This window comes from Eleutherodactylus coqui, chromosome 3 (assembly GCF_035609145.1).
Source record: "Eleutherodactylus coqui strain aEleCoq1 chromosome 3, aEleCoq1.hap1, whole genome shotgun sequence".
NCBI classification, from domain to species: Eukaryota; Metazoa; Chordata; class Amphibia; order Anura; family Eleutherodactylidae; genus Eleutherodactylus; species Eleutherodactylus coqui.
The window spans coordinates 52,644,495-52,668,758 of record NC_089839.1 but is presented as its reverse complement, the minus strand read 5'-3'; the positions used below and the strand labels follow the sequence as shown (position 1 = coordinate 52,668,758).

The 24,264-nt window shown below is 43.1% G+C and overlaps 1 protein-coding gene across 4 annotated transcripts in view; it reads right to left on the bottom strand.

Annotated features, from left to right (window-relative positions):
* The window catches only part of UBR2 (ubiquitin protein ligase E3 component n-recognin 2), an 82,486-nt gene that overhangs the window by 10,318 nt on the left and 47,904 nt on the right, over nucleotides 1-24,264 (bottom strand). For 2 of the 4 annotated variants that reach the window (XM_066595586.1, XM_066595585.1), the window contains exons 26-44: nucleotides 23,555-23,657; nucleotides 21,047-21,156; nucleotides 20,843-20,923; nucleotides 19,387-19,568; nucleotides 17,550-17,752; nucleotides 17,161-17,254; nucleotides 15,802-15,963; nucleotides 14,594-14,691; nucleotides 14,447-14,513; nucleotides 13,443-13,591; nucleotides 13,313-13,368; nucleotides 13,024-13,120; nucleotides 12,165-12,232; nucleotides 11,137-11,272; nucleotides 9,874-9,964; nucleotides 6,612-6,742; nucleotides 3,932-4,040; nucleotides 2,497-2,553; nucleotides 153-230 (exon numbers count right to left, since the gene is read on the bottom strand). In XM_066595586.1, the coding sequence (XP_066451683.1) occupies nucleotides 153-230; nucleotides 2,497-2,553; nucleotides 3,932-4,040; nucleotides 6,612-6,742; nucleotides 9,874-9,964; nucleotides 11,137-11,272; nucleotides 12,165-12,232; nucleotides 13,024-13,120; nucleotides 13,313-13,368; nucleotides 13,443-13,591; nucleotides 14,447-14,513; nucleotides 14,594-14,691; nucleotides 15,802-15,963; nucleotides 17,161-17,254; nucleotides 17,550-17,752; nucleotides 19,387-19,568; nucleotides 20,843-20,923; nucleotides 21,047-21,156; nucleotides 23,555-23,657 (2,072 nt within the window). The remainder of the gene's footprint in view (nucleotides 1-152; nucleotides 231-2,496; nucleotides 2,554-3,931; nucleotides 4,041-6,611; nucleotides 6,743-9,873; nucleotides 9,965-11,136; nucleotides 11,273-12,164; nucleotides 12,233-13,023; nucleotides 13,121-13,312; nucleotides 13,369-13,442; nucleotides 13,592-14,446; nucleotides 14,514-14,593; nucleotides 14,692-15,801; nucleotides 15,964-17,160; nucleotides 17,255-17,549; nucleotides 17,753-19,386; nucleotides 19,569-20,842; nucleotides 20,924-21,046; nucleotides 21,157-23,554; nucleotides 23,658-24,264) is intronic. The other 2 variants (XM_066595587.1, XM_066595589.1) reach the window with 1 other exon arrangement.

Sequence of the window (24,264 nt, the reverse complement as noted above, 5' to 3'; positions counted from 1 at the left end):
CTGGAAACCAGCAGATCAGGGTGACAACAGTACAAGGGAGGATATTCCCAGATATTCCCTTCCCAATCCCTCGGGACAAGATGGCCGCTTTAAACATTGGGCCTCCAATAACCACAAACTCAAAAGGGACATTTTATTGATTTCGCACTTACGAAAAATTTGAAGCTTGATTAATCAGACTGCTGTAATCTTCTGGCAGATCTATTAGTTTGTTGGATTCTCGGGGGTAACTAGGTAAAAGAGAAAACGGATACATCATAGTATACTACGCTCACTGTGGCTTCATTTCCACTGAAAAAACCTAGTAATAGTGGAGCCATTACATCTTTCCTCATAGCGCTGCGTTGCTTCTTAGTTATCAATTTATCCAAACATTTCCAGGAGGAACAACAGAGTGTTAACATTTCCCATGTCAAAAAAAGGTTTGTTCCTATAAGGGCCATTTACACAGGACGATTACTGCGCAAAATTTGTTCAAAAGAATTCCCACACTCCACCTTGGTTTTGGGAAAAAATTCTGGCCAAGAACTGGAGGTGGGAGGGGGTATAATTTCCTGTAGTTGATCTTCTCTGCCGTTGCTTCGTTCCACCGGTTTGAGCAGCCAAGATGGCCACTGCCATTCTTTAACTACCGAATACACACTTTGGACTGCTCTGTGATTGGCCAGTACTATTTTGGACGGCCGAAAACAGAGTTCCGAAATGCTGGAACGGCACACAAGATCAACTACAGGTAATACAGCCCCTCGGGTACTGGGGAATGGTGGCACTCAGTTGTCAATTTAATCATAAATTTCCAGTTGGCATAATGGAGTAACACCGAAATGCAGAGTAGCTCCAGTATTGTTATGTTATGGGGATTTTATATTACTGCTGTTCGGCAGTTCAGTGTATAGGGTCAAAAGTGTGGAAACATTCATATAGAAGAAAAATTGTTTGGCAGACAGTGATCCAATTTTGCATACGAGCTCCAGAGGAAGGAAAAAACCTCTTTGGCCTCGTCACTAGAAGGACAGCCATTTTGAAGGAAGCCATTTTGGATTGAACTCTGATTTTTCCAATGGGGAGGTAGGTGTGATATATCAAACTGGCAGAGAATTTCACAACACGAATAATGGTGTGCTTCATTTTAACATAACTTGATTCGTTCTCATGTTATCCTAGTGTTTTTTTCTTCATTACAGGCAATGTGAATGATGGAGTTATCTGAAGTTGCTGTTTCACCCCTTCTGGAAATTCCATCTGATGGCCTGGGTCATCCTCTTGTTAGGTTGTTGCAACATCAACAATATGTAAGGATGCCATTTATGCATAGACAAAATTCCCTGTATGGAAGTACACATTCTTGAGACAGACGACAAGGGCTACATTGTGAGCTCTTGCTGAACGAAGCCAAGTCAGCAGTTGCTGATGCGTCTATCAGTAAGGGTTTTTGTTCGTCCAAATTTTGCCTCCTTGGTGACAGAACCAGTTTCTTGGAACTTAGAAAGAAGTTTGGCAACTGCACTGTGGATAATGGAAAGTCTTATTGGGTCGTGTTGATGGAAATCAGCAGTGATGATGTGTGCTTTGTTCAACTGACATAAGGTCAGTCTCAACACGTTCTGCTTGAGATAACACCATCATTCACATTGCCTGTGATGATAGGAGAACAAAAAAAGCTATGTTAAAATGAAGCATACCATTTTATTTTTGGTGAAATTCTCTGCCCGTTTGATTCATCACACACCTACCTTCCTACTGGAGATGAATCCAAGATGGCGGCATTCAAAACGACTATTCTTTCGTTCACACGGCTTAAGAGGTTTGCCCCTTTCCCCACAGCTTGTATGCAAAAAAAATGGATCACCCTCTGCCTTAGGCCTCATGTCCACGGGTGGGTTTGATTTGCGGAAACCGCTCTGGACACCCGCAAATCAAACCGCTCTGGCCACCCGCAAATCAAACCGCCAATAGGGATGCAAGGGTATCCGCAAATCAATTTAAGCATTCAAATTTGTTTTGAGGACTTTTGTCCAGAAAACAAATCGCAGCATGCTATATCTTTCTGTGGATCCCGCAGAGACGGCTTCCATTGAAGTCCAATGAAGCCATCCGATCCGTGGCACACCGGCAGCTGACGCTGCAGAAGTGCCATAGATCCTGCAAGAAAGCATAAGATTTGAAGAAAACAGAACACTGTACTGCGCATGTCAGACGGTGCACCATGAGGAGCATGTGAAGTACAGTGAACCCGGAAGTGGAGGGATCCCCCCGGATGCTGGAGATCCCGCTGCCAGGAAAATACAGATAAATCGGGCTCACCAGCCGTGGGCAGTGCCGATTCCGTGGCAGGATTCCCTGCACGGAGTCCAACCCGCCCGTGGACATGAGGCCTTACAGTTTTCATTCTATATGGGTGTTACGACATTTTTAAGAAACTCTGTACTTCTAACAGCTTGCTGGCAAAATGGATGATCTTCACAAGCTATGAGGATAATGGTGAATAGAGCTTACCTGATGGCTGTCTGCTCCACATCCAAAAACCTTTTCACCTCCTTGTGTTTACACCAACTTACACAATTTAAAAGAAAAAAAAAAGTTGAAAATGAGAAAAAACATACAAATACAATTAAACACACATTTGCATTAAAAGGATTCAATAATCAGGTTCAGGCTGCCTGAAGCATGGGTAAGCATGAAGCCGGGACAGCTATGCCCATTGCCCCTGTTAAATTCTGAAATGCTGCAGTTTTTTAGAATACCTGTTAAAGTCTGATCCAGAGCTGAGCTCCGAGTCACAGAGGTGGCCGCAGCAGCCAGTCGCTGCCCGCAGCATGCAGGGCGATGGCTCTCTCCCTGCTTTTGTTTTGGGAGAGAGCAGTCACTCTGCATGCCGCGGGCAGGGAGAGGCTGCTGTGGCCACCTCTGTGACTCGGAGCTCAGCTCTGGAATAAACGCTAATGCATATTTATTCTAAAAAACCGCAGCATTACAGAATAAAAAGTACTCGGGGACCGTGGGCAGAGCTGTCCAGGGTTCACTCTGCCTGTGCTTCGGGCAGCATGAACCGGATGATAGAATCCCTTTAAAGGGGTTATGCAGGGTAAAGTGATGGCTACCTGTAGGATACCCGATTGTGGGGGCTACTCCACAGGGGACTGATTGAAGGGGCCGATGTATTTGGATAAGTGCTGCAGCCCATCAATGTTTTTATCAGAGTACAATCCTATAAGTGATCACAATGCCTATCTTGAGGACAGGACATCAATTTTTAAAGCTTAAATATCCCAAAAGCTTGCTATTTCAGTGATGATCTGCCGAAGAACTCCCTCTACCAGTGTTGACCCTTGCTACAAGTGTGTCGGGTAGTGACTACTGTCATATACACAAATCGCCATGGGTGGAATGGTGGTCACTAGAAAGTGGATATGAAAGTGACTACAAGACGTAGAAGAAGAATTGAGACTTGTGCAGGTGAGACTAGAGAGGCGGAGGACACATGATCACACAGAACTAGTCATATAGTACACAAGTAAGGGTGGCTTTACATGGGATGACAGTTGTCCCTACTACTATCGCTCCCATGCTTTACACAGGGACAGTAGTTCAGTGAATGGAGGTGGAACGCGCCGAAGATCTCTTCCAACTGCCTACCTCCATTCACTGTGAACAGGCAGTCATTCAAAGATGGACGACGGCCTGCTTGTACTGATTGATCAGCTGAAACGAAGAGACTCCTGAGCAATTTCTCACTCCGTGCCCTGCTGGATCCTGCGTTTACACAAGACAACCATTGCTGAGAATCGCTCATTCAGCAATTTTTCAGCTGATAGTTGTCCTGTATAAAGCCATTCTAACATTTGTAACATATCTTTGCCAAACTGTCAAAAAGCATGGATTACGTTAATTACCTATTGATGAGATTATCCATATAGATTACGTTAATTACCTATTGATGAGATTATCCATCACTTGTGGATTTTGTTGAAAAATACTGATGACGTTGCTGGGTAAAGAGAGAAAACTGCAAAGATGGTCGATCTGGCTCAATCCACTGACTAAAGATAGAAAAATAAATATCATTTGGCAACAATGTCCATCTGCTTGTCATGGGACCTTCTATAGAGGACGTGAATAAAGTTACATAAAAAAAAAAAGTTAAAGGGATATTTTTAACTTTAAAAAAGAGCTCTCCTTTCAACCCCCCCCCCCCCCCCCCATCCCCGCTCCAGTGCAGACAGTCCCATGGCCATAACCTGTTGTATCAGGATGTACATATTGCCGTCATAGACTGGCAGTGATGCTATACATATATATGGCACTTGACTGTTGTGGCTGCAGAGGTCAAATGTCAGTACAAGTCACTGGGGCAGTGATGTAAACCGACTAGAACGATCACACAGGGGTGGACTTGAAATGCCCCTTTAATCCCTTCACTACTAAACCATTTTTTGCTTGCTTCATTGTTGTTTTTTACATTCCCACCTTTTCCAAAAGCCGTAACTTTTGTATTTTTATTGACCAAAAACTGCAATTCTGGCATTGTGCAATTATATTTTTAATGAAAAAAGTTTGGTACCGTGTTAGTCAGCAGAGCAAAATGTGATTGTTCCCAGTTATTTTATTTTTATATATATATATATACATATATATATATATATATATATATATATACACACATACACACACACACACACACACACACACATATGGTGGGATTATTTTGCACTTGAAAGGATATTACAACAGGATGACTAGAGAAATAAAGATTCGAAGGTTGTACGGACCCTGAATTAGTGTTAGGGGGTCACCAGGCCAGCAGTATTATCTGTGTAATAGAGGTCTCATACTTCCCATTCACACATGAATCGTCTTGAGGAATTTACATTTGTGTGTGAATGAGAAGTATGAAGACATCTGTAGCACAGATAACACTGCTGGCCTGGTGACCCCCTAACACTAAAGGCCCATTTACACATAATGATTACCGCTCAAAATGTGTTCAAACGACAGAAAATGAGCGATAATCATTACATGTAAACGTGGCCATAATGCACTTTTCGTCTGAACTTTAAATCCATCTTTGAGCTGCAGATAGATCAAGTATCTCTCAATAGACCGCATGCTGTATTCTTCACGGGAGTCAGGAGATTACATTGTATTCTGCTGACAGCCCCGAGGAGAACAATGCAGCTGTTTGCACAGCGGGGCGTGTGATAAGTCACACACTGGGCTCTGTAAACAGCTCATGGAGGCCCATTTACATGCAAATGAAGATGATAAAGTGTTAACGGACATTAGTGTCCATGAACACTATGCAAAAAGCTTGCTAAAACTTTCAGTCATTTGAAAGATTATCTTTGCGTGTAAATGGGCCTTTATTCAGGGACGATAAAACCTTTTCATCTTTACACGGGGGACTTTTTATGTATGTTTTACTTTTTCTACTGATCCTGTTGTAGTATCCTTACAAGTGCAAATGAATCACATCCATGTTATTAGATAGGTATTTATATATCTATACATCTATCTATATCAGATCTATTTCATTATGCCTGAGGAAGGGCCCCCAGAGGCTTGATAGGTATTCTGCCATGACAGCCCTGGGGCCTTTCAGAAGGCCGTTGGCTGCCGTGACACCCGCATGGATCCCTGCGATCTCACTGCGAGGGGCCGTACAGGACCACCAAACATCGTTTGGGGCATTTAAATGCCTATCAGAATTGACATTAGTGTTTAAAGGGTTAACAGCTTTGATCAGCCGCGCGGCTGATCAGGGCTGCTGCCGACAGGTGTCGGGTGTATGAAACGGCTGGCGCCCGCGGCGTTTGGTGGGAGATTGCCACATGATCTCCAGACATACATACCCCAACGCTGCAGGACATAAATGTACACCCCGCAGCAGGAAGGGGTTAAAAATGTATCATTAGTGGTTTCTCTTGCTGGGAACAATCCCAATTATTTTTTTTAATCACTTTCACCACCTAGGACAAGTAAATAATGCATTATTTTAATAGTTTTGACTTTTATGGACACAGTGATACCAATTATGTTTTTGGTTTTATTATTAGTTTGTTTTTAATGGGAAAGGGAGATTTTTTTTATTTTTCTTGAACTATTTTAAAAAACATTTATTAAAAATTATATTTACAATTTTTAGTAGTCTGCATAGTGGATTTGAACCTGCAATAGTTTGATTACTTGCACTAATGACTGCTTATTTGCGTTCCCGGGGGGAGAGGAGGGGGGGAGTAGAGAGCGCCCACACCCACCCACTGGCTCACATGCCACGGTCAGCATTGAACGCGGCATCTAAGGGGTTAAAAAGCAAGGATCAACACTAGGGCTGATCGCGGCCATTGCTGGTGGGTGTCAGCTGTTGAACACCTGCTGGGTATGAAGCAAGGCAAGCTCCTAGGCAGACTTCATAAAGCCCTCGGCGCTGGAGGACATACCTGCACAACGTCTTATGTGAAGGGGTTACTGGAAATAATAGTATACAATGCACAGCAATGTCCGGAAATTAGTGTTACACAATCTCATTACCATAATGTGGTAAATATTCTGTATTGTCAGTAATAATAAACAGCAGCACAAGGATATAACCGGTGTTACTCCTACTAACATACCTGGCAGTTCAGTTGGCGCCGGGACTCCATTTAGGTAATGGAAGAACAGAGCTGAACATCTAAGGAAGGGCAGGATGGCCGTTTTTATTGTCCTGTACAGATGCCAGCCGGAGGACCACCGCTTCAACGTGCTTTAAAACGAGAAGGATGTGAGGTTAACAAAACTCTAGACACAATATTGTTGGTCATCAGTCAACGGAGTACAAGCGTTACACCAAGCTCTTCTAACTTGTCCATTTAAAGTAGTATTCCGGGACTTTAACCATTGATGAGCCATCCTGTAATGCGGAGCTGGAAGTGTAATGGGAGGCATCGCTTCCATTGATTTAAATGGAAATAAAGCAGGCTATTACACTTCTTGTGTTTACCAGCCCATCGACTACGTGCGGCCCGCTGCACTTACAGCAGGCCGAATCATCAGCGGTGATTCCAAGCAACTACTGAAGACTTACCCTGTAGATAGGTCATCAATAATGAAGTCCCGGAATACTCCTTTACATAGATACCTACCTTATCCACAACATCATTTGGGGACATCTTACTAAGACATCTGATTACGCCGTTCCTTTGCTATTCCTCATTGAACTGTATGAGCGAGCAAACAAGTGGGTGTTCCTCTTCCTCCTTCTCAATAAAGTGTGTCCCTACATACCCCAACCACAAGATGAATAGTAACACCCAGTTGTCAATTTATTCATACAGTTCCAATAGGAATAAGAGGAGTAGCAAAAACAAAATACAGAGATCTAAGCACAGATGCCCAGAATTATTATTTTATGAAGAAAACAGATATTTAGTAAAGCAGACATAACACTAATCTTCTGCCGCCCCAGTGCTGATGATCCGGTGGTACCCATTGGTCATTTATTTTCCTGGAGCAATGACATGTTGTACATCCACGTACAGCCAAACACTTGGCTCAGAGTTATTGCTAGTATATCCAGCATGGGACCAGGAAGATAAAGACCACCAGGGACCCCACATCAGTGCTCCAACGTCAGGGGATTTAACAGGTGATTAATCTTACTTTAACTAGAGGCAGAAAATGTTTGCGAATTAAACTTCTTAAGGTTTTCTTTCCTGAGACTGAACTATTGATGACCTGTCCTCTGGTTATGTATCAATAGTTGATTGGTAGCACTTGCAATCAGCGGTTATCTGGACTCTTGTCAGCGTGTCTAGAGCCGGAAGCTAACAGCTCCATACATATCACAGTGGCCTGGGTTGGTAATGCAGGCATGGCTCCCATTGAATTCAATAACAGCTGAGCTTCATCCACTCCGTCAGCAATTCGAACAACAGCTGACTGGCGGAGGTCCCAAGCAGTGGATCTATCCTGAGGATAGGTAATAAAATAGCTCAGTCCTGGACAACCCCTTTCGGTTTTTCAATTTTTGGAGTATACAAATTGAAGGATGGACCTCAAAAGGCCAGCTTGATGGCTCTCGACACCAATGCACAATCCTGTATAATGTTCTGCCTGTGTATTGCGCGCGTACATACACTATCTATCTATATATACATATATTATTTTTATTTTTTTCAAAAGACGAGAAAAACTTGTCCTTTGCAGTTTGTCACTAAAGCTGCCTTTACACGGGACGGCTATCAACCGCATAGTTGCTCAAAAGAGTCCCTCAGTGTAAATATGCGAGTGATAAGTCGCTAGTTGTTTTGTTTCTGCTCATCACAAAAATAGTTGATGGATCAAAAGTAGTCTGGTGTAAAGTCACAGTTCGTATTTGAACGACATGTGACGAATTTGCATGGAGATCCCCTCTATGAATGACATCTCAGCAAACAACTAATGATCACCACCTTGTGTAAAAGCAAATGAATGACTGTCGATCAAACTTCCAACGACTTTTCTGAGCAACTCTCTGAATAGTTGCTCCGTGTAAAGGCACCGTAACATTCACAGCTTTAGGCTGGGTTCACACAGGGCGCAGCATGTCCATTCTTCTGTCTTTTCCGCAGCGCTTTTTGTCCATAGACCTTTATGGACGCAGCAAAATCTGCTGCAAAAAGTAAAAAGCGCTGCGGAAAAAAACGCTTGCGGAAAATCCGCAAGACAAAAATATCCTTTGAAGCAGTTTTGCCGCAGAAGCAGTTCTTCTGTGGCAAAACCGCAACGGAAAAACCGCAGCAAAGCCGCAACAAATCCGCCCTGTGTGAACCCAGCCTAAGGGTTGCAGTCTTGTTTCTCCTTTCATATTCTCACTTACTTTGTACGCTAACATTCATACACCCTACGAGGTCAAACAAAAGGTAGTATGTGGGTGGCAAAGGGGCTAAAGACCTCCATACTATCAAGAGCAGCTCCCACCATTTGTAGTCATGAATAAGCAGCCACTCTCCGCTGCAATGAAATCAGCAGCAGACGCAAGAGAGTCTCCAAAGTGGATATTCCAACTCTTTAATTGTTGGCGGCCTTAGTAAATACATTTAAAGGGGGTTTTCCAGGATAATACCATTGATGACCTATCATCAGCATAGGTCATCAATAGTTGATCGGCTGGGGTCCGCCGCTCAGGGCCACAACCAATCAGCTGATCAGGCGTCTGTTCGTGCTACTATCCACAGTGGTACAGAGTGAAAGTTGCTGCTCCGTCGCCTTTGTGTTTGCCGACACTTGTAAATGTAGGTGCAGCTCTCACTAATTTTAATGAGCTGTGCCTGCAGTTGCAGGCACTGACAGAGGGCACCCCATCAGTGTGCATCGGCACTGACAGAGGGCACCCCACCAGTGGGGACCCCAACCAATCAGCTACTGATGACCTATCATGGGGATTGGTCATCAATGTTATTTTTTTCAAGAAAACCCCTTTAAATTACATCCCAGACATGGCTATTATGGAGCAATAACACTTAATCAAACTTGCAAAGTGAAGCAACACACACAAGCAGATTTCCTTAGACTGGTCTAAGTAGACACTGCTGTAGTGTGAAGTGCGTCAAATGTATTAAGAGGCATATGCTTTCAATACATTTGGCACATCTTCAGGTCCTATGTGCGCCCACTATGAAATCTACACAAAGTATGAGCTGGCATAAATTTCAGCTGTATTTTACACCAAATTCTGGCATAAAATGAAGTAAATGGGATGGAAAGTTAGAGGCCCTGCCCCCAGATACTGAGCTATGCCCTTTAAATGGCAGGACTGGCATACCATACCAAAGAATTGTACATTTTGGTGCACAAAATAGCAAATGTGCGAAAACTGGTGTAAAGAGCTCAGTGATTCTGCCCAAAGTCTCTCACCTTCCAGTGTACTGGCAGATCGTGCTGTACAATGCTAATGCAGCTAGTTCCTCTTCTCCATCTGGACATTCCTGTTCCATCCCATTGTCATCTATGAACATATTAAAGAGGTTATCCCATGGATCATATTCACAGCAAAAGTCATGAAATGGCTATAATAGCTGTTCAAGAGTTTAACACCCAAAAAACAAAACCACATTTTAAGTATTTTTTCTTCCATGTGTCTCTGGACAGAATCAGTCTCCTTCCCCCTCTGGCAGCTGACAATATAGTCCTTTCTTCCTCCCCCTGCAGAATACGTCTTTTCAGCAGAGACTTTCTTCCCTAAAAAGTATGTTAGAAAGCTATTTCTATTTGCTGCTCTGCGGTCACTACACAAAGACCTGATTGGCAAAGTAGAGAAGCAAAGCTGAAGTATAAAACTTGGGGGACGGACACAACAGCAGGTTAGGCATCTCCTGATGCTTGTGGTGAATTGAGAATCAGACTACCATAGACTCCAGAAGGCATTATGAAAACCTTTATGTATGGTTTATAGCTCTACCCCTATAGCAAACACCAAATGTGTTTATAGCAAAGCCAAGCCCCCTGACCAAAAGGGGCATACCTTGCTACATCCAAACTCCGCCCGTACAGCATCGAGAAACTGCAAGCACCTAAAACAGATGGCTCTAAAAATCAGCAGAAATAAGAAATTCCGAGGGTTCATGAGCAGCAAATAGAAATAGCTTTCCAGCATGCTTTTTAGGGAAGAAAGTATCTGCTGAGAAGACTTAATCTGCAGGGGGAGCAAGAAAGGACTATATTGTCAGCTGCCAGAGTGGGAAGGAGACTGATTCTGTCCAGAGACACATGGAAGCAAAAAATTTCTTAAAATGTGGTTTTGGTTTTTGGGTGTTTTAAACTGCTTAATGTACCCAACCGTAAAGAATGCCCACTATCAAACACAGAGATGAGGGAACCTGGGTACTACACCATAATGGAACATTAAGAGAAAGGGAACCAGCATTTTGTCTCAACTTGACAAGGGCTATCTGCCATGTACTAGTCACTTTTTAAAGAACACCGATTTTTATACTAAAAAAAAAAACAAAAACACACACACACACACACATATTATATATATATCCGTGTAACAATTATTATATAATTCTTTAGTCCTAAACTTAGCGTCCCCGTTAAAATGTTTGATTTCCCATGGTCACTGTGCAATAAGCCATTATGCTGGATAAACCTACTGCATTTATTACGAAATCTACTTACCTGGACTGGATGTGAGCATAATCTGAATGATATGTGCCATTGTTACTAAGTGAAAAAGATGCAGGTCCCCAATACCTAAGCTGTACCCTGAAAAGTCCTGGCACTGTACTGCAGGAAAAGAGAGCACCAGGCTGACCTGCCAGGACAAATAGAGAGTCAATAAAGATAGTCAGATTTACCCAAGAAAAATACATTTATAGCTAAATAGCATAAAGCCGTTCAGAAAAAGTTAAAACCTGGCTTAAGAGGCAATAAATAGCCATGAGTGAACTTTATAAAAGTTAGGTTTGACTGGTTTGCTGAATTTAGGCAAAAAGTTTGGTTCAGTCCCAATTAGTTTTAACTGGACCTGAATGTCTCCAATACCTCGAAAACCGATGTATAACACTGTAGAAGGGGGAAGAAGCGGAAGGAGAAGTGGGGGGAGAAGCAAAGGAAAGAGGGGGAAAAAGAAAAAGATGGTTCGGATTTGCGCCGAACCGAACTTTTAGCAAAGTTCATCTCAAACCAAGGTTCTACTATTTCAGTTCACTCAACACTAGTAATAAACATCCACAGCTCTTGCCATAAAGGTCTGATAGATTTAAGTCCCACTTTGCACCAGCACCTATCTCCAGAATGAAGGTCCCTCAATCTCATCCCAGCTAATAAATAAGATGGCCATCATTTGCTGCATACAGGCTGTGATTCCATTAAAAGGTGGCTGAAACTGTGAAGTTGGCTGTGATACGCCGTTTCCATACTTCCCATTTACTTCTATTCAAAATCTGTAATCTCGCCCAGCGCTCAAAGTAATCGCAGCCCGGGTGCGAAAGTCTGTGGCCGCCCTACCAGCTGGGACTGGGGACCTCCATTCTGAAGACAGATGTGCAGGTCAGAAGTGGGACACACACCTATCAGAAATTGATGACATGTTACTTTATGCTGGTATACTGTGATTCTAATGTGAAGAGCCTAAGATTTAGATTCAGGCATAAAATTATTCCTAAATATCTACTAATAGCTTCAAAAGTACTAGAAAAACTCACCATTAAATGGAACATGTCTATGTCTAGTACGCTGGGCGCTTCTTCACTGCCCTCCTGCCGCACGATTGCTGTATGAGAACATTAAATCACATGAACAACGTGAGTAAAGTATATCAGCTGATTCTTAAGACAAAAGAGCTGTAAGAGCACGTTCACACTAAAAGCCTCAGCAAAACCCACATCTTTCGGCTATCGATTCGTGTGGATTTAGCCCTGTTGGTGGGCAAAAACCCCCTGCAGGGGGAAAACATGTTTAAATTCCCAATTTGGATTTTCCCCCTTTATCTGTATAGGAAAGTGTAGTATATTGGGCCACATCAAAAAATAAATTCTGTACAGTGTACTTTTTTTTTGCGTTGTATGCAGTGCCTGACATATGCTATACAGTGGCATACATTGGGGGATATACATGTCCATGAATACTCCTCCAAATATAGACCAAACACAATAAAGCCTAATAAATCAAGGAAGGCGGGTAGGAGTAGGTGGAGAGTGCTATGAAGTGAAAAACAGAGTGAAAAAAGTAGCAATTTTTTAAAATACTTTTATGCCAGCTAGTGCCACCTTTGGCTGCCCTGCATTGACAGCTTTATGTATAAACTGGTGTAAATTATACGAGAAAAAAAAAAAATAATCGACTGCAGCTCACGGCTCAAGTAGATTCTTGTGCACGTGCACAGATGGACCGAGAAGCCTCATGTATGAAAAGGTGTGTGCTCTTCTTCAAATATTACACGCATCATACAATGGCATGGATTATATTAAGACCGGTGTTTGAGTGCCAGTCTTAATAAATCCACCCAAATGTGATTCATGTCGTCACACTGAAAGTAAAGGTCATTAATGTATAGCTACTTACATTGCAGAAGCCGGGAGAAGTGCTTCTGCACCACTGACAGAGGACACACAGTCCAGTGTGCTGCCGCAAACCTCGTCAGGGATTTCAAGCAGTCATCCTACAAATAAGCAAGTGAAAGCCATTAGACGGTTCAATTCTCCAGTGATATCAGACTTTTCAGTCGGGCATTAATACCAAAGCAGCAGCACTCAATCAAGGTCTACTTCTAAAATCCGTTTCATATACCCTGCCAAATGTCCGCTACTAGATAATACTCTTAGCATTAAAATACATCATAAATTATCCTCACCTGTCGACATGGCAAATTTCCAAACAAGGGTCTTTCCTCGTCGGTTAATATGCGTTCTGAAGAAGTACAAAGTTATGATCAGCCATAATCTAATGAGCACGCATTGACAGACTAACTGAACAACTCTTACCAATAGTCTGTATTGTATAGGCACAGCTTTCCCAGCACATGATGGGGACACGAGGGTCTTGCTCATTGGGATGAACATTGAGGCCGACCTTGTATGTTGCTGTTCCAAATGTTGTTAGCATCTCCTTGATGCTATCAGAGTATGGGTTCCTTGAGCCAAGCAGTACACTAGTTAAAAGCTATGTCCATCTTTGCAATCAATGTATTGTTTCAATGTGTCAACAGTAAAGAGTGAATCAACTTTGCAAATAATTTTGATTAAATATTGTGTACCGTCTTGAGTCTACAGCTGCTATGTAGTCCTATGTGTTACCATGGTAACAGACTACAAACAAATTGTGTAGTCTGATCATAGTCATTCTACACTCCCCCTTCCATATATAACCTACCAAATGTACATTGAAGGGGTTATCCACTAGAAATTTACCCTTATCCACAGGATAGTGGATAAATGTCTTAACACTGGGGGATCAACTGCTGGGACCCAATGGAATTCTGATGGTGCACATGATTAATCACTAGAGATGAGCGAGCATACTCACTAAGGACAATTACTCGATCGAGCATTGTCCTTAGCGAGTACCTGCCCGCTCGGAAGAAAAGATTCGGCTGCCAGCGACGGGCGGGGAGGAACGGAGGGGAGATCTCTCTCTCCCTCTTCCCTCCCACTCCCCCCTGCTTACTGCCGCAACTCACCGCTCACCCGCGCCGGCAGCCGAATCTTTTCTTCCGAGCGGGCAGGTACTCGCTAAGGACAATGTTCAATCGAGTAATTGACCTTAGCAAGTATGCTCGCTCATCTCTAGTAATCACCATTCCATTCACTTCTATGATACTGAGGAAGATAGCAGAGGGCTTTGATCTCCTTCTGTCCCACAGAAGTGAATGGAAAGGGTGATCACTCATTAAGGGCCCAAAACTTTCTCAGCGACTAGTTAATGAATGCCTTATGAGGCTCTCCTATACTTCCAGATTAACAAAGTAAAGGATGGTTTAAATACGTACTTTGGCTGGAACGAAGGCCGGAACCCTTCAGGGACATTGGTTTCCACTGTGGAAGACTCTGACTCACCTATAATAATTAGATAATTATAAATATGACCGGTTACACGGTCACAAACATACCGAAGGCACATATACATCTCCACTTACTAGTGCTCTTCTCTTCAGCAAGTTCTTTTATTACTCTGATCTGCTGTCCAGTAACATTCACCCATTCAGCCAAATCTGGCTGCTCTGAAAAATCTAACCTGTAGAAATGAAGCACAGAAGGCAATGATGAGGCTCTTGTCCAGAGACAAACATGATAAAGTTGATTCTTGCTTAATACTCAGTATTAATACTCAACATTCTATTTCCACATATAACACAGACAAAGATTCTTGTAGCAAAGCAAAGGTATCTTGGGTGTGGAACATCTAAAAGCACAATATATGTATGTATTACAAACCAAAGAGCCACTTTACTAGACACGGATCTAGTAGTGCGTTGGACCTTCTTTGGGCTTAAGAACCGCAGCAATTCATTGAGATGTTCATACTCTGGTGTCAGAGGACCCAAGGTGTGCTAAGAAAACATTCTCCACCCCATTACTCCACCTCCACTAGAATAACCGTTGACACATGACAGGAAGGGCTCATCGATTCATGCTGCTTGCCCCAAATTCTGACCTCCCATCGGCATGGTGCAAGAGAACTCTGGATTCATCTGACCACCAGGTGAAGTTTGTTCATTGCTCAATGATCCAATTTCTGCTCTCTTTCTCTCACTGAAGCCTTACCTTTCTGTTTCTCTTACACAGCAATCGTGTTAGAACTTATTGTCAGCTGTTATAGCCCATCCATACTAAGAAATGATGAGTTGTTGTGTGCTCGGACAGGTTAATTGGAGCAAGAGTGTTGTATTTGGCTACAATTTGCGTGACTGTGCAGCGCCTGTTGATCACAAAGATTCTTGACATCCTCCTCTGACCCCTTTCAATGCAAACTTCTTTACATCCACAGGATCTCCTTTAGCTGGAGGTTGTTTTTCTTGATCACACCATTCTCAGTATACTCTCCAAGCCACTAGATTTGCATTGAAACCCTGGCCCCAGGTACTCTATAGCACTGATGACCAGGCTTTGTTGGAAGTCACTCAATGCTTGATTTTTCTATTCTAATGTGGATTCACATTGAAACTTATCCAAGGAAAACTTGCTCACTTGATTTGATGGCTGCACTTCAGTGTGTCTAATCTCCATGCAGGGGGAGCTCCAATCATGGAAGGGCCAGTGTCTCTAATAAAGTGGCCAATCATCGTGTAACATATTGACTATGCATACTCTATAATGGGAGAAGGGGACTTTGAAAATGTCTAACCTGTGATACAAGCTCCTTGGTGGAGGCAGCATGGGGATGACGGTGTTACTTAGACATTGGCAGAGTGGGCAAAGGAATTCACCATTTTCGACATCGTAGCTGGTGTGTACACGTAAACGCTGCTGTCTACGCTGCTCCTTCATCTGTACAGCATCAAAATATCTGAAAATTGTAACAGTTAATATTTTTAAACGTGGACATCGTGTATTATGTGGTCTTAAAAGACCCGCAGAGGTCACAGCAAAAACGCTTGATTTTAACACAGATTTGCAGGTAAATCTACGGTGGAAGCATTCTGCCATGTGGCTTGTCTACACATATGTGCTCAACCTATTCCCAGCTCGAATTCCAAAAGTAAGCAAATGGTAAAATGTTATAACGCCTAAACAGTGCCACCTATTGGAAGGTAGCATTCCTGCAAGTCAATATCTGACCTTGTAGCGATGACTGGGACTATGCGCCAAATTCAGGTAAAGAGAATCACATACAGTCAGGCTGTTTCTGGGTTTTTGGCCCTCAGTGTATAGTATGTTGCCGACTGCCTGGGTGAGAGGCCTATGACAAGGGTACCATTTTCAGACATTGACTTGCAGGAATGCAACCGTCCAGTAGGTGGCTCTATAGAGGCATTGTTGCATCTTCACATTTGCATAAATTTTCCAGCAGAGCATTGCATGGCCTTGTAGGACTCTGCACAACTGCTAGGTGCTCTCCCTAAGGCCTCGGGGAAAATCAGGCCGCTCCGGATTCTCCATGGAGAATCCGGAGCGGGTCCCTCCTGCCCCGCGGACATGAGCGCTGAAAATGAGAATAAATAAGAATAAACTTACCTCCCGCCCGCTCCGGATCTCCTTTTCGCTGTGGCCGAATCTTCTTTCTTCGGCTCGGCGGATGCGAAGGATGACGTCGGTGACGTGCCCTGCGCATGCGCCAGCCGGAAGAAAAAAGATCCGGCCGCGACGGAGAGAAGATGGCGCCTCGGCGAAGGGAAGAACCGGAGCGGGTGAGTAAATTCCTATTTTAGGTCTCCTGCGGATTCAGACGGCTTTCATAGGCTTCAATAGAAGCCCGCGGGAGCCATCCCCGAGGGAGACCTGCATGAAAATGGAGCATGGTCCAGATTTTTTCATGCTCCATTTTTTTTTAAAATCACTTTTATTGACCATCCGCGGGTATTTATCTACCCGCGGGTGGTCAATGCATCCCTATGGGATGCGGATCTGCGTGCAGGAGAAGAGTTAAAATCCGCTGCGGATTTTAATTCTTCTTTTGCCCGTGGACATGAGGCCTAAGGAGAAACTTTACCCTTCCCGGTCCAAAAGCAAGTGCACATCTAAAAGACTAAGATGCAATACATACCTCTGCCAGCAATGAGCGTGCATGATGTGCCCACAACTTCCCGTGTGCGTACCACAAGCCAAATCTGGATGCATGAAGAGTGGATCGTAGTTGTCTGCACAGGAGATTTGGTTGATTAGCAACACAAATAAACAGCAGTATTGTGCCTTCATCAATGGTACCATACTATGATATGCATGGAATTTAACCCCTTCATTAATATACTCTTATTGTATGCATTCTAAAGAGAAGCAGCGACCTCGCTAGTCAATTACTCTAGTACTGCAACATGCCAATCATTGAGGATAACTACCTACAACCAGTAAATCCGATCTATAGGCTGGCTCTAAAGATGCATACACTGAGATATTACACATTAATAGTTATGCACAACCGATCTGGCTTTGTACCTGGGTCTTGAATAATCTTGGCTCTGTTCTTGGAGAAGACGGTAGACCTTTGGATGAAGGCAGCTAGGACCATGGCTTTGCTGTCCACATTATAAGCCTGTTCCTCTTGGCACAAGATACAAGTGACCAACTGACTTTGTTCAACAAACCGGGTCTGGTGAGGGCCGAGGGCAACCAGCTTGGAGTCTAGCAACGCAGGACTGCTGTGCAGATTATATACAAGAAAGGTTTGGCTTACATTACATTCAGAAATCATAAAAGAGTAGCAGGTATTCACATCTTATAAAGTGATGGTATATATCACAGAGGTCACACCCCTACCGACCCTGAGAATGAAGGGGTTGCATCTTTGATTTAGCGTTGCTCCCCTTCTAAGTTTAACCTGTGCAGCAACTGACCAGGGAGCAAATGTGCAAGAACAAAAAAAAAAAAAAACATGAAGGCGATGCAGTGTTCAAAATCGGTGGGGTCCAGAGGCTGAACCGCCACCAATCATAGTGATGGCACACCCTAGCGATATGCCATTATTCTACATATAGAGACCACTTTTTTAAAGGGTTTGCACCACTATAAATTAAGCTATGGATGGATCTCCCTTGCTGTCGAGTGTGCTCTCTTTTCCTTACTTTCTCTCCCATTCTCTCTCTCCCTACCTCCATTACTCCTCCTCTAAAATTCTGTTTTTTTCACAAAGTTCAGGTCTCAGGCCACTCGTTCTGCAGTCCCAGACCTCCATTTCAGTTATAAAGAATTAAAATGGGACAGTTACATTTCATGGACGATATAGAGGAAATATATTTTCATCCCCATAATATATTATCAACATGATGTGCAATTGTTTTTCTTTGTGATATGTGATTCCCCAACAAAACCATAAAAGAGTTTGCACCAAATATTAAAAATAAATAAAATAACCTATATCCATTAGTGCAAATAAATCTATTTGCTACAAGGTATGCTTCTAGGGTTCAAATTGGTTAGTTCATATATAATTAGAGCTCGGAAATAACTTGAACCACAACAAGACTGGATGTGATCAAAAGTTATGTGTATTTAAATTGACAGGCAGCACATGCCTCAATTACAAGGATTGAAATTTATTATAATTCATTTATTACCATTGGTTCATAAAACTAAACACAAATCTGAATATGCATCATAAAGAATTTAACATCTAAATCGCCAAACAGATTTCTCGCAGCGCAGCAGAATCAAGAATGAAAAACAATAAGATGTTTTAGGAATGAATGAGAAATAGGGAGCTACGGCCCGGGCCATCCAGTCTACTTTCTCAATCTCTGAGATTGGAATGTTCTAGCCATCAAAGCCCCTTTTATTCTTTAGTTCTTTTCTGCAAATCTTGTTAAAGGAAAAGTACAAAACATTGATTGAAGGGCCATTTACACGAAACTATTATCAAAATCACTCAAAAGCCATCGTTTGAGGAATAATCGATGTGTGTAAATGCTCCCATCTTTCACACTTCAGCTGAACGATGATTTTTAGGCAAGCATAAAATCCTCTGTTTAGCCGGAGAGAAGATAATACAGACCGCATGCTGTGTTTGTTGTCCATGATGTTGTATTCTCCATGGGAGCTGCTGATTACATCATATTCAGCAGAAAGACCCAGGCAGAACAAAGGAGTTGTATGCAGAGAACAGACCACCTGCTGTTCTCTGCATACAGCTCCTGGAGGCTCATTTACATGCAATTGAAGGTGATAAGCTGCTAATGGACATTAGTGTCCATTAGCAGTTTATGCAAAACAATCATTCAAAACCTATCTTTTGAATGATTATCTTTGGGAGTAAATGGGCCTTTAGGCATTGTCTCACCTGTTATCATGTGAAGTTGAGGCAGACACGCTGAGTTCATCCATCGACTGCTGGAAAAGCTCTTTGTTTTCATCAATGAAGTGCCTCTGCATTTCAGACATCTGGGCCATAATCTTCTCTTTGCGGAGTCGGGCAATTTCAGCCTTTCGCTTCCTCTCTGCTTTGTCTTTATCACGAGTGTTCTGAAAGTCATCACAGCATATCCATCACAACATGCAAGAGCCTCCAATGTTATTTACAAGGAAAGGCCTAAAGGTGCTTTTACACGGAACAATTATAATTCGAAAAATCGCTGGATCGTTCGAATTTGAACAATAATCGACTGATTATTTCTTTGCTTGTAGTTAATTTCATGCAAGCATGAAAATCATCGTTGGTTCGTTGGCTAATCGTTCGCTTTAAAATACTGATATTCAGTCATTCTCATTCACTGGTACATTTTCGTTTTTTCCTTCCCCCTTTAAAAAAAATCATAACTTTTATTTATCCATCGATGTAGCTGTATAAAAAACTTGATTTTTGCGGCATGAGTTGTATTTTTCATTGGCACTATTTAATGTACCATATAATGTACTGAAAAAACTTTGAAAAAATTCTGAGTGGAGTGAAATGGAAAATAATGAAATTCCACTATTTTTGGGTGCATTTTGTTTCTATGGCGTACTGACTGCAGCAAAAAAGACAGGATAACTTTTTTTCTGTGGGTCAGTACGATTACTATACCATCGTACTTAAATAGTTTTTACCTTTTTTTTTTTTTGCTGTACTAGTTTTTTTTTAAAAAAATAAATTTTTAAAAAAATTTTTTGGCCGCCGTCTTCTGACAGCCATAACTTTAATTTTAACGTTGACATGGCAGTGCAAGGGCTCATTTTTAGCGGGATGTCCTGTAGTTTTGGTTGGTACCATTCTTGAGTGCATACAATTTTTAACTTTTTAGTCCCCGGGGGGGGGGGGGGGGGGTGGGGGGGGGGGGAGGTTGTCAAGAATTTGCAATGCTTTGATCGCTCCTGCAGTATGATGTAACGCCATAGCATTACATTATACTGCGATCTGACAGGCATTTTAGCAAGCCACACCACGGGCATTCTGCTTTGACAGCCCTGGGGCCTTTCAGAAGGCCCCCAGCTCCCATGACACCTGCGATCTCTTTGCGAGATGCTGTGCGGGCCCCAGAACATCGGTCGTTGGATTTAAATGCCGCTGTCAGAAATGCTGCGTGGCTTATCAGTGCTGTTGTGGGCAAGTGCCGGCGGTAAGAAACAGCCAGCAGCTGCGATGTATGGAGTGAGATCGCCCCATGATCTCCTTACATACATACCCTTGTACGCAACTGTACGCCCTGCAGTGTTAAAGGGTTAAAGCATTTATGGCCTCGATGCTACATGCTTCTGTGTGAGTGTCTTGATAGGTAGATATAAGACAGACCAATTCTGATGGTGAATAGGACTCATACCTCCTCCAGCACATTGCCCTCTACCTCCATCACTGGAGTAGCAGAAGAACTTTCTCGGATCTTCTTAATTGTTCCAAATGTCTAGAAAAAAAACAAGAAGAGGAAAACAAATCCTATATAAGCAACATTTCATTTTTGCGGTGTCATTATGGTTTGTGTGACACTAATGGCAATTACGGATGCAAAGGACTTGTGGAACGTTACCTTCAAAATCCAGCGTATCATATCCTTGTGAACTTCTAAGTGAGCTGCGTTCTGTAACGTCTCCAACAACGCCAAGATGCTGGGTGTTGTAGTTGGAGCTTCACCTGGTCCTGAGAAGAGATACAAATGGTGTTAGACAGTGACAGACGTTGCTGCCAGTGGCTTGTACTTTGTTGGTTCCTGCAAAGTGCCTTATATGTTTTTTCAACGTTCCGTTACAAAGCGAATAGCAGCACGTCTTTTCCATAGAGGTTAACGTGAGTCGGTTACACGTGTCTAGCCTGAAGAGCATCTACAGTCATTGTACCTGCCCCTGCATTAGGTTACAAAATGCACTTGGGGAGATCACAGCGACTAGTGGACCTGGAAACACCTTTTCTACAGCCCCATAAAGTTGTTGTGCCTTAGGTGGCACTGTGGAGGTATTATTCCATCTCCCTTATTTGCATATTACCCAGAAGAGCATGGATGGTCTTTTGAGTCTCCTTATGCACCTTCTAGGTGCTCTCCCTAAGGTGAACACATTAACTACTCCTCTCTGGTGTAACGTTCCAGCTACACAGATATATTGCTCTATGAATCACTCATTTGTATGCTTTCCTCTCCAAACACAGAGGAGTCCCACTTGATTGGTTAAAAAGCACCATGTGACTAAGAGGGATTCGAATGACAAAACTAGTTTTTTTTTGTACTTAGGCCGGCTGTCCATGGCCATAGCGATTTACCGTCGCAGATTCCCGCCACAGGAGAACACTTTGTCACTACGATTTTCACCGTGATTTACCCATCATTGTGATAGGTTCATCGCAGCATGTCATGATTTTTATACGCGAGTGGAAAACCGCGTCAATTTTCCACTTGTGTACATCGGGATGCGCTTTCCACAGTTATCCTATGGAAAGCGTTCATTGCATTTCCCGCGTGCGGCTTATCGCCGCAGGTACTGCAGTGAAATATCGCCCGTGGACAGGAAGTCTTATTGTAAAATCTCTTTCACGTCACGGTCATTGGGGGGAGAGCCTTGAAAAAGACCTTGTGGTCGAAACGTTGCCTGTTTTTGTACATGGAGCAATAAAGATTCCCTTCTATTTTTGATATACACCGTTGTTGCTGCCACTGCTTGCGTTTTGTATTGCTATTCTGAGAATGGGTCATCAATAGTATTTTCCTCAGAAAACCCCTTTGAGGTCCCAAGGCAGAACTGTAGATTGTTAGGGAGGGGCGGTGTGCACGACTCCCTGCATGAAAGTGCAGACTGACTATTTTGAAGCCAAGGGACGCTGGAAAAGAAAGGACGGAGCCGATACGTGACCTTTTTAAAAAAAAACAAAAACGATGTCTAAGCCCATGTCAAGATCTTCTTGGAAAAAGTCTTCAACATTGTGTAGATGAATGGTTCCGTAAAACCATGGGCCCTCAGGGTTGCGGCTTCAACCACCATGCAGTTAAATGAAGAGTGGATAAACTAGGGTAAAAGAGGGGTCCCTGTAAGAGAAGATTGGCTTTCGGTGGCCCCATCGAGACTATGAGTATGTTGACCAGATCTGCGTACCAGGCGCGTTGAGGCAAGCGCAAAGCCAAGAGAATCACTGAAATATCTTCCAGTTTGACTTTCTTGAGAAGTTGAGGGAATGAAGGAAATATGTAGGGAAGCTTGAAGCCGGTCAAAAGAATTACGACCACCATATGATAGGCAGAGGGATGTGTTTCACCAAGCGTGAGACTGGAAGGTCTATCGCTGGAAAGCGTGCCAGACGGAAAGGGTATATAATATCCAAGTGCTTCCGTTTAGCGAAACACTTGTCAAGGAGATTCCATTCCCTATTCAGGACGCCCTCAAATTTCTATAGAGGGGAACACACTTTTGGAGAACTCTTTGGAAGTCTGAAAGCGATCGACCCTGCGGACATTTCTGGGTCTGGATTTTTCAGCTGAAGAGTATCCTTCACTGCGACCATTAAGCTATTGACTAGAGAGGATAGCTTGGATGACGATTCCTCGTCCAGGTCCGAATCCGAGGGAGACTTGGACACCTCGTCTTCACAGCGCAAGTCATCTCTAGAAGAAAGCTTAGAGAGCATCCCAGGGGGAACCGGAGAGTACGACGAGGATTGTTGAGAGCGAGATGGCCTAGACTGCTTTCTGGGTCTGTCATGGGAGCGGTCATTAGTGAAGGAGTTATCTCCATCAGACAGGTGTTGGAGCGGCTGACGGGAAGGCTTGTTTAGCATGTCAATGATTGCCTTAGTAAGGTCCCGGACCGCTATGTGGCTGATGGATCCTAAAACTGATTCGCCTGGTGTTGGCAGGAGACGCTAACACTCTCTTGCTTAGTGTCCACCCCCAATGGTAGCAGCCTTAACCACAATCTTCAGCTGCATCCCCCATTGACACGGACAAAAAACATAATTTGCATTGGCAGCAGGAAGGATTACATCTTCTCTATAGAGAGATTGTTTGTATAGCATTCACAAGGTCTGAGGAAGTAATACATTTGCAGTGACCTACTTGAGATCTTCTGTGAGAAAGTGAAGGTGAGAACGTTGTCCTCGCTGATGTTCTGCAGATGCTGGTTCTCTTCTTGTAATGCCATTCCAATCAGATGAAGAACCTGAAGAATCAACAGCAGAGAATTAATCTTATGAGATTTTGTTACAATGAAAGCCTTATCCTTGAATTACCAAAACAGACCAGTTCTAGGAAATAAGATCTGTCTCTACAGCTTAAACATTAAAGGTCTATTCCACCATGGCCACTTTATTAGCAGTACAGGCAATAAGCTACGTGACATGTATAACTTACTAATTCATCTTTAAGATGTCCGCTGCAGTTTCCTCCTGCTTTATTTCAGAAGCCTCGTTCCCCGCTCCGCTAGCCTCCAGTCCCCTTTGGATGGTGTGAAAATGGCAGCTTATGGAGGGGCATGAGACCAACACATCATCATGCTGCCTCCATTCACAAACAGCGTGCACAAGTCTCAGCATCCAGCACTTGTGAATGCACAGAAGAAAGGCGCATGGTGTGTTAACGATTGCGGCGTGACAATGTGTAGGCCACATGCCACACTATTTTATGAACGGGAGCATCATTTAGAGGGGACTGTAGGCCGGCTTGGTAGTGGAGTACCTTCTCAAATAAAGCTAAATGACAGTGGAAGACAAAGATGAATCAGTAAGTCACATGAACCATATATGCCATTTAGTTAACTGCACTGTACT